Below are 10955 nucleotides of genomic sequence, written 5' to 3'. Positions count from 1 at the left end.
GGGGGGGAGGGTCATGTGTAAGAAAGACAGCCCTGCAGAAGGAGCTGGGGGAGGGTGGTTTGTGCTCTCTTCTGGGACAATCTGCCCCTGGATAGCACACACTCACCCGTCCAGATTGGATTTCCTCGAATTATTCTTAATACATTATCTACAAGAATCTACTTCTTATTCTCTCAGCTGACGAAGTTGACATGGCTAACCACAAGTTCATTTGGCTGTTAAGCAATGTTAGCAACAATTTCTGAGAGTAGTAACCAAGATATTATTTACATATTTATATAGCATCCACATTTCATTAGTTAAAAGTCATTTAGAAATGATTTAAAGTATCCTAGAGAATGTATATTGGCTACAGGCAAATGTAAGGTCATCTTATATTAAAAATAAGCTTGAACATCTGAAAGGTTTTGCTTTAGAGATGTGTTGTAGCATCCTGGAACAATTCCTTTATGATTACTGAGAGTAACTCTACCTGCAAAGATTACAGATGCAAGTAAGTGTAAGCCATCACTGTGAAGGCCCTTTCCTTACATTAATTCAGAAGGTGTTTTTTTGTCCCCCTTGGGATGTGAAGGGGGGGAGAGAAAAAATTTGTGATCCTTATTCTTGCAAACTAGTCAGTCTGCCTCCTCAACTTGCATAGCGCTAATTGTTCCTAATGAAAGAAAAGTAACAGTTTTAGGCCACACTTGCGGGAAAATTTTTAAATAGAACTGGCCCGAGGGCAATTTTCAAAATAAAATCTAAATAATGCAAGATTATTAGCAGGAACTGTGCCAGGGCTGGATTATATGACTAATAAAAAGCAACTGGAATCTGAGACATTCAGGGAGCCTTGATCACACTTCTACTAGGTCAGCCATGGTGAGAAGAGGACTCAAACTCAGCCTTGTCTTTGAGTTCCAGGGACCTTGGGTATCACCAGCAGCTTCAACTTAGGGCCTGTTCAATTTGTTAGCCTCAATTGGCATGCAAGTGACAAGAACCAGAGGGAGTCCATCCAGGGCCCTGGACTAAGGTTTTTTTGTGTGTTAAGGGTTAGGGAGGATTGAACCCTCTCCTCCTGCAACTCATCAGCCACCTTCAGGGTGAGTCCGCTGCCCTTACAGTCACCCCAAGTTAATACAAGTACTGCTGGCAGGGCCTAAATCATTTAATCTTCGGAGAATGAACAGATGAGAGCATCTCTTGTGCCTGAAAATCTTTGCCTGGAGGTCTGGGTTTTATTAGAGGAAACATTTGTCTAAGAAGCCCCCAGAAAATTTAGTGGACTATCGTTAACCCTTTGACCTCCAAAGTTATGACCTTTGTCTTGTAGCTAGTATTTTATGGTACCTGGAAGTTTTTTGTTTTTCATCCATTTTCCTTTTTGTATCTAATTCAGTGTATCTTTTTGATCCTTTCAAACTTTCCTGGTCCTCTGGTATTAGATTTGTTCCCCAAATTACCACGTTCCAAAGATTTCCTGTCAAGTAGCAGTCCTGACCTTGTGGCCTACTTCATCCCACTCAAATATAGTAGTGATTGCTTGTGATAGTCATATACTGTCATTGTTATTATTTATTGGTGATATAGATAGCAGTGTAAGCTATACTAAAATTCTGGTTTTGTAGTTAAAATGTATTAAATACCTAATATTTAACAAATAATATGCTGGGTATTTTAGATATTTTATTTGACACTATTGTCTGGAAAGGGCATGCATTATTACATTTCTACTTTAAAAATGTAAACAAACTTTTAAGTTTTAATTGAAAAATCTTTAGAGAATTTAATATGGAAAATATTTTTACATCATTCTTAGCCTTCATTATCTTTTAACTCTACCTATGTGGCACCCATTTCTACTTCCTCTCATATTCATGAACTCTTCTTTAATTATTCTCTTTGTCTTTGTCTGTCTGTCTGTCTTTCTCTCACATACACACTCACACCCCACACATACATATGCATATGCCTGCTGATTGTATTTTGTTGCTTGTACGCACAATTTTTAGGACTGACCACCTGGGATTTGATAATCCACGTGGGAGCTCATCCTAGGGAAAAACTAAATCTCTTTATCTTGGTAGCCATTAATTTCCTATAGACAGGGACTTGAGAGGTTTCCCACACCCAAGTTAATATATCACCTGGTGTCTCATTTCGGTGAGCATATTTTTGAGATTTTGTTGGTATAACTTTCCTGTCAAATAAGGAAGAAATGGTCTCCTAGCAGACATCCTTGTCCTCTGGCCCTTACAATCTTCCTGCCCCTTCTTCAAGAATGTTCCCTGGACCTTAGGTTTAGGGGTTATGTTGTTGGTATATCACTTGGAGTTGAGCACTCCCCAGTCAGCTGAGCTCCCCATTTTGACTTAATGGTTTCTGTCTGCTATAAATATAAATGTTTGATCACATTTATTTGTAAACCTAATGTGTACAGCCATCTGCTTTCCTGTGTTTTGTTTGTTTGGGATGTTGTAAAACTTCAATGAATGGCCACTAAACAGTAGGCATAGCACCAGCCATTTGAGGCCCTCTTCAAAATTGTGGTTGGCACGTTAATTCTATCTGATATAGGATTATACAACTACTTCACTTTGAAGAGCTACACTTGACACTTTGTATTTCTAGCAGTGAGTTAATGTTACTTTAGATGTGGTCCTGAAATATCCTCCAGAAAGAAAGACTAAACACTTCTGCCACAATTTGTAGTTGCCCTTCTCAGCCTTGTCAAGTTGCTTCTGATCTCTTCTCTCACACATTGCCATTTACCTCTGTGTGATTGACATTTTCTGGTCTGCATAGTGAAGCATCATGTATACAAAGAGGCAAAGATAAAATATTTATTCATTTGTTTGAAATTAACCAAATTAGTCAAAAAGATTTTTACCTTTGTGTTTCTATTCTCATTTATGTATGTATCTGTGTATGCGGTGTGAGTGTGGGCACATAAACATTTTTGTGTGTGTATGTGTGTTTATGTGGGTATGCAGGAAGCACATGTAAATGTGGAGATGTCAGGTTGATGCCAGGACTTATCCTTGTTTGTTCAATTATGTGGTCCCTATACCCAACTTTCAGGAAAGCAAATTTTTCAACCCTAGATATCCTCACATAATAACTTCATCAATTCATGTGATTTGTAAAGTGGCCAGATGACAAATTTCAGTGTTTAAATCCCCTTAATGTCATAGTGCTGGTGGGCAGGATTAACTCCATTTAGACACACTCTACTAGATAATATGCTTTCTTTTTTTATTTATTTTAAATATTATTAATTATTTATTTTTTATTGTAATTGATTCTAAATATACCTGAAATTAAAATGTAGTTTTATCACTCTCCCCTTTCCCTTTCCTCCTTCTAGCCCCCTATGTCTCTTTCCTTTCCTACAGTTCCTCCCATTTCCTCCCTCCCTCTCAAACTGATAGTTTCTTTTTCTTTGATTATTTTCATTATATCCATATAGATGCACAAATATATAAATCCAATCTTCTGGATCTCCTTTTGTTGTTCGTGTGCATATGGTTTCAGGGCTGGATTCTTTTGTATTGGGTAACTTATTAGGCATTCATCCCTAGGAAAAGCTATTTCTCCCTTTCTTAGTCTAATGACTATTAGTTTAATAGTCTAATGACTATTAGTTTAATAGTCTAATGACTATTAGTTGACTATAGAGCTTTGTCTAGGGGTAGGATGTCCTACCACTAGCATATTTCAACAAACACTTTATACAGCTATGTATGTTTTTAGGATGAATTTCTTGTAGGAAGACTTCCCCTGAACATGGGAAGTGCCAATTCATGGAATTATGTTCAGGGGTTAGTCCTCCTAGGTGATTGTAGATCCTGTCAAGGCAACAGTTATAGTCAACTATTCAAACAAGTAAGGGGGCTCCCTTTCTCCTGAGACCTCCAAATGTCCATATTGTTACTTCAGAGAACTGTGGTCACCACTAATTGACTCTTGGGCATGAAAAACAATTTATATTGTGATAAGTAATGATGATCTCAAACTCAACTAGAAACATGTATTTCTGTTAATTTAGTGATTCTACCCTTGGGACAGAAGGTATAATGTTGTGTATAGAAGTATAATCACTACAATATTTTTTATGATAATAAAAATGGAAGCAAAAGAAATTCTACATATGTTAGGTATCCTTTGTGTGTCAATCTTGGTTCCTATATGTATCTTAGAGAATGAAATGTTAGGGGTAGAAAGCACTGTTAAGTTCAACAATCTCCAGGAGAACTGTCAAACATAGCTGAAGTGTAGAAATGGCTATAACCACAGTTCTGGCAAAATTCCCACAGGTTTCTTTTCAAAGTTTCAAGGGAGCAATATTGATTGCTAGGAGAGAAGTCTGACAATGTTACAGATTCATAGATTGTTACATATTACCTTCACAGATCTGTATCTATCTCATAATCAGGAATATTCTCCATACCGTTTTTGCTCCACACCATTCTGTTCGTTGAAGAAGAAAGTTGCTGTGTGTTGGTTTGATGATGTTTCTCATTTTCAGGCAATGCCCTAAATGGAAAAGTCAATACTCTTGAAATGTATAGAGTACAGAAGTTGTAAACAGCCAATAAAGTCATTTTCTTATTTTCCTCTTCCTACAGAAACTCCACATACTGCATGAAGGTGTCAATGTCCTTGACTGTTGCTGAGAATGAATCAGGACTCTGTTACAATAGCAGGATCCGCTACTTAGAGAAATCTGAAGTTACTAAAAGAAAGGAGATCTCCTGCCCAGATATGGAAGACTTTAAGAAGTCCAATCAGGAACCTGATGTTGTATGGTACAAGGTAATTCAGCATGGCATAAAATAAACATTTTGTAAAGACTTAATTAATAGCAGCCTTGGGGATGGGCATTTTATTACCAGTTTCTGGTATTAAACAGCTTGCTGAGAAGAATCAACAGATTTACAGCAAAAAAAAACTTAGAGGTGTGACTCCTATATGCCACTGATTTTTGTGGATTTCCATCAGCAAATGTCAGAAGCTATCCCAATTTCCCCAACTGTTAAGAAATAAAATTACCACCTCAGCAAAGAAGAAGGGCAAATATTTAGATAAAATGTAAAACAAATTAGTTTATTGATATAGGTATCTTGTGTACCATGAAGAAGAAAAGTAGTAATAACACCTATGAAGGATAACCATTGTTACCATGATGAACAGTGTGAGCTACTGCAGTGGAGGCAGAAGTGACAAGTGGGCTTTGTTCTATTCATGTGAACACCGGAGGAGGATTAACCAGGCATAAGCTATGTTCAGAGGTTCAATGGAAGGACATTGTATGTGGAGTGTATTTACTGAGGTAGAGGCAATATTGAGGGAATCAACAAGAGAGGAAGCTGTTGATTGTTACTCCTGAGGAGCTGCCACCGGAACCCAGAAAGAATGGTGTTCTTCCAAGATTAATAGCTAGAGAAGAACATATGAAGATGATAGACAAGAAAAAAAGGAGTCTAGAATAAGTAACATAGCCCCTCTTAACACCTGCCTGCATTTCTGAAGTTCTTTGACTCCTACTTCCATTAGAACACAGGACAAAAGCAATAGGTAGAATCAGGCCTTCAGGTGCACTGGGCCTAGACTATAGCACAAAGGGCAGGCATAGTAGGGAAGCAGAGAATAATTACACAATTCTGTCATTGAATTCTTGCTAAAATCCTGGATGATACTTATAGCCCTGAAACATTTTCTTTTCCTTCCTTTCTTTCTTTTTTTCTTTCATCCTTCCTTTCTTCATTCCTTGTCTTTTTCTTTCTTACTTTCTTTCATCTTCTGTCTTTCTTTTGGGGGGGATTTTAGAGACAGTGTGTCTCTGTATAGTCATAGCTGTCCTGGAAATAGTTCTGTAGACCAGGCTGCCCTTGAACTCACAGTGATCTGCCTGCCTCTGCCTTCTAAATGCTGGAATGAAAGGTGTACACCACCACTGCCCAGATGCAAGCATTTTCTTGACCACAGAAGTCACTACTCTATACAGATTTTTATATGATAGTTACAAGTGATCAAGTACATTTTTTCATAGGTGATGTGCACATTATTAGACCAAATTACAAGAGTTGAATTTGGTGGTTTCTGCCGGATTGTGTGATCCTACTCTTCCTGTGGATCCCTATACCTGAATATTTAAAGCTCCTAGGACATTTTACCTTTGGAAACATTTTTAGTTTTTACACCTGGAAGAACTCACCAGCACATACTAAGAGTATGTACTCAACTATGACTTTCACTCTTTCTTTTTTCTTAGCAGAGACAGTTATTACAAATAACATTCATTCCTTCAGGCGGACTATAAATAATTTAATGGGACCTTTCATGCTATCATCAACCTCCTTCATATATCTTAAGTAATTCTTATATGCCATTCCCTGTAATTAGCTTGTTCTCTACCTTATCTAAATCTCAGTATAACTTTTGTGTGGTGAGAATTTTATTTATTAAAGAGGAAAGCAGGAGCTTGGATAGATGTAACACTTCTAAATTTACAGCGCTCTGTGTTCAAGGCACTATGACTTGAAAGACCATTTTCTTGATTATTATGCTTTTCTACAATGATTCACTCATGATCATAGACACTTCTATAAGATGCATGATGGGTGCAGACCAGACATGTGCCCCCCAAAATAACAAAAAATTTACTTCAATTTTACAGGAGGGAATGGGGGAGTCCACCTACCCCAGAGTGAGCAGCTGGGGTAAAATCAAGCTTAGCAGGCTCCCTGTACAGTAATTCCTTCTACCTCATCTTCTTATCTTCTGCTAGCTCCCTCCTTCCCCTTTCCTTAGGACTTTCACGCCTCCAGCCACTTAGTCCTTGGGAAGTAATACTCCTCCCTCCCCTCGCCAAATGGATCAATAAATCAAGAACAAAAGGATTTCTAAGCTCTGCCTGAAAAATAATGTCTAAAATTTAGTTTATTAATTTAAATTTATTTTAATTGATTAAAAAGTATAAAATAGTGCATATCAGTTGCCTGTTAACACTTATATAAATTTTGCAATGTTTATATTAATTTAAAGCATTCTGTCTCCTCAGACATTCATCATTTGTTTGTGGCAAGAGCATTTAAAGTCCTCTATTTAAGTTATTTTTAAATGTTCAATACCTTGTTGATTATAGTAAAATAACTGTAAAATAATAGTACAGCACAAGTTATTGATCCTGTATAAATGGAATTCATGCAGATACCCCAAATTTTCCCCCTTTACTGTGAGTTCTCCTCACAACTTCTATGAGATAAACTTTTTGCTTTCCACATGTGAGTGAGATAATTTGTTACATTTCTTCCTGGGCCTGACTTACTTCAGTTAATCTAGTAATTTCTAGTTCTAGCCATGTTGACACACATGATGGGATTTGCAACCTTTTCATGGTTAGCATTACACCGTATCTGTATACCACATTGTCTTTATTACCAGTATCCCCTCCCTGACTTTTGCCTTCAGTACAATTTACCCTTTTCTTTTGTGATACTAAATGCTTGTTCTCCATATTAGCTCAATTCTTAGAACTACAATTTAAATATATTACACCCATTTTGTAGAATAAGGGACTAGAGAAGCAGAACAGAAAAGCAACATAGTAGTGTGTGAGTGTTACTTTAATCTGGGATTTGATAATAAAGAACTTCCGAGATTTCAAGTGTGTGGTTGACCACTGATTTTCTTATGAAGTTTCAAGCAAATCCCAGAAGATGTTTTGAGGTATTAAAAAAAGTGGTTCAAGTTAACCTGTGTGAAGGCAACAGTGGTGCACGTCTTCCTATGGACCAGCCGCCCCAACCTGGCCTTTCCCTTGATGATGCAGTAGGGGACCCCCATCTTGCGACACAGAGCAGGCAGGAAGACCACCAGCTCAATGGGGTCTACGTCATGGGCAATCACCACCAGCTGAGCCTTCTTTTTCTCTACCAAAGTGGTGACTGTATTGACGCCCGCTCGAAGGACAGGTGGTCTCTTAGTCGGGACATCCCCTTTGCCGGCAGCTTTCTTCTCAGCACGGGCCAGCAGCCTCTGCTTCTTTTCCTGCTTGGTCTCTGGCCTGTACTTGTGGGCAAGTTTAAGCAACTGGGTAGCTGTTTGCCGGTCCAGGGCCTGGCCAAGCTGGTGGAAGCTATTAGGACCAATTACAACGACAGATATGATGAGATCCGCCGCCACTGGGGAGGCAACGTCCTGGGTCCTAAATCTGTGGCTGGAATTGCCAAGCTGGAAAAGGCAAAGGCCAAAGAACTCGCCACTAAACTGGGTTAAATGTACTGCTGAGTTTTCTGTACATAAATATAATTATAAAACTTCAAAAAAAAGTGGTTCATTCTTGAAGTCAATTATTTCAGTACCATACTCTGCCCTCTTTTCAGGTCTCTGAATTTCATACCTAGCAACACAGGAAGGTACTTGTCTCTGGCTACAGAATCACTATATAAAGTGAAGGATATATTTGTATAGAGTCTATTCTGTAGTAGGAGCAGCAGGTTACGTTCCTGCTGCCCAGCCGCCTGGCTAGCTTATGCCCCCAAATAACAACACACAAATTGTATTCATTTAATTACTGCCTGACCCATTAGTTATAACCTCTTATTGGCTAGCTCTTACATATTGATCTAACCCATTTTTAATATCCATATTGCCACTTGAGTGTGGCTTACCGGGGCAAGTCTAACGGGCATCCATCTCGGAGAGGAGAATCATGGCGACTGACTGACTCGGCTTCTTTCTCCCAGCATTCTGTCTGTCTACTCCACCTACCTAATTTTCTGTCTTATTAAAGGGACAAGGCAGTTTCTTTATTTTTATTCCCAGACAAATCCTAATCTTGGTATATCTAATGTCTTATTTCTAGTGTTTTGCAGTGAGAACATATTTTTTTCACTATCATCTTTGTAGCTATCTTTTCAAATATGCAATCTTAAATCTGGTTTCCATTCTGTTCATCACTATTTTCTTAACCTTCTCTCTGAAATTATTACTCTCACTTTCTCTTATGAGTTTCCAAGACTCTGTGCAATATGTTGATGGTGGCCTCTGGTGGCTGTCATCTTCTTCCAGTCTATAATCACAGGATCAAAGCTTAGCTGGCAGCACTGTTCATAAGTGTTTATAAAGATGAATGAGTAAGGGAATTCCTCCTATACATATAATGCAAGGTATAAAATTAAGTAGCTTACTTGACTCCTCTCTGAATCTCATTGGTCAATGGAAGGAGGAGATGAGAAGGGGCTACATTTTAGAAATTCTGCCTGATACTCCATGAATGAAGGCTAGATGCTTGGGTAGAGCATTGAATGGCTTTTATTACCATTTAGAAATAAGAGGCAAAGTATCTTCCTTACTGAACTAAGGATAACACTCAATACCCCCCTCATTCACTGAGAACAATTTTCCACAAAAGTATCAAGTCTCATTACTTGGTACTTTTACTTCAATTTTTTACTTTAATTTTTATTAGAGTATATTAATTATACATGATTGGTTCCATTATAACATTTTCACACATATATAGAATACATTTTTGCTCTCCCCTACCATTATCCTCTTTTGACACATTCCTTACCATTCCTTTACTTTCTTCAGAAAGTCCTATATTTAATTTATTCAGTTTCCAAATAAAAAGGTTCTCTAGCTTTTCTAGAAAACTAACAGTGCAAACACAAAATATACTTTCACATTTGATATTCTTCTAGTTTAAGTAGTTGCCTAAATTCGTGGCCCAATTTTAAGGAGGTAAAGGATAGCAGTTTGAATTTTCTTGTTTCTGTTATGTCTATGTGATTATGAATGTTTGCCATTAGTTGTAATTGATACTGAGAACAAATGAATTAATACTTGTTAATGTATTCATTCAATGAATCATTGGTTCAATGCTTACATTCTGGGTACCAATCTAAGTAAGACAGTATTCTAGGAGCTGGGATAGGTATAGTGACCAAAGTAAACACATTTCCCCATTTCCCTAAAGGTAATATATAAATAAACGGGCTCTTCTCAACTCTCTAGAGAGTGTCTGCTTCAATTAAAACATGTAAAAATAGCTTCTAGTTGTGAGTAATAGCATCTTTGTATTTAGTAAAGGGAAATACAATGTTTTTCACCAAAAGTAAAACTTTAAACTAAAAATTACTTAATAGCTTCTCAACATACCATAGACAACAGTCTTTTTAAAAATTTATTTGCTTTTTAAAAATCTGTCTTTTCTCATTTTACATACTAATCCCAGTTCCCACTCCCTACCCTTCTCCCGTTTCCTCTACCTTCTCCCCCATCCCACCCTCCTATACATTACTCAGAAAGGGTAAAGCTTCCCATAGAGAGTCAACAAAGCCTAGCACAATGCTTTGAGGTAGGACCAAGGCCCTCCCCACTATATCTAGACTGAGAAACATATCCTTCCAGAGAGAATGGGTTCCCAAAAGCCAGAACAAGCCATAGGGATAAATCCTGGTCTCACTGCCATTGGCCCCACAGTCTGCCACAGCCATATAACTGTCAGCCACATTCAGAGGGACTATTTGGTCCTATGCTGGTTTCCTCACTGCCAGGCCAGAGTTGGTGGGCTCCCATTAGCTCAGATAAGCTGTTTTAGTGGGTGTCCCCATCATGGTCTTGACCTCTTTGTTGTATTCTCACTCCTCCCACTCTTTGACTGGACTTTGGGAGCTCAGTCTGGTGTCCGCTGACAGCACAGTCTTTTATATGTATAGTACACTAAGAAAGTGACAATATGGTAGGGAGAAGTGAGATGATGACCTGACTAGAGTATTTTAGCTGTTCCAGGCCTCTTTGACTGATTTAGGGCTGAAAACCAGAAGATTGACACATTTATACAACATTAGCTCCAGCAAAGTACCCCACAGTACTGTGGCTCATTGGTTTATGAACTCTTGTTCACTTTTTATAATGATAGCGGAGTAACTCAACTATGGTTGTTCTGTCAATTCAAGGTG

At 38.1% G+C, this 10955-nt stretch overlaps 1 protein-coding gene across 1 annotated transcript in view; it reads left to right on the top strand.

The window, feature by feature from the left end:
* The window catches only part of Il1rapl2 (interleukin 1 receptor accessory protein like 2), a 1262572-nt gene that overhangs the window by 699068 nt on the left and 552549 nt on the right, over positions 1-10955 (top strand). Inside the window, exon 4 of the mRNA XM_005367372.3 lies at positions 4614-4800. Coding sequence (XP_005367429.1) covers positions 4614-4800 — 187 coding nt within the window. The remainder of the gene's footprint in view (positions 1-4613; positions 4801-10955) is intronic.

The sequence above is a fragment of the Microtus ochrogaster genome, unplaced genomic scaffold (assembly GCF_000317375.1).
Source record: "Microtus ochrogaster isolate Prairie Vole_2 unplaced genomic scaffold, MicOch1.0 UNK17, whole genome shotgun sequence".
In the NCBI taxonomy this organism is placed as follows: domain Eukaryota; kingdom Metazoa; phylum Chordata; class Mammalia; order Rodentia; family Cricetidae; genus Microtus; species Microtus ochrogaster.
The sequence above is the reverse complement of the archived record's forward strand: the minus strand, read 5'-3'. Positions and strand labels throughout refer to the sequence as shown.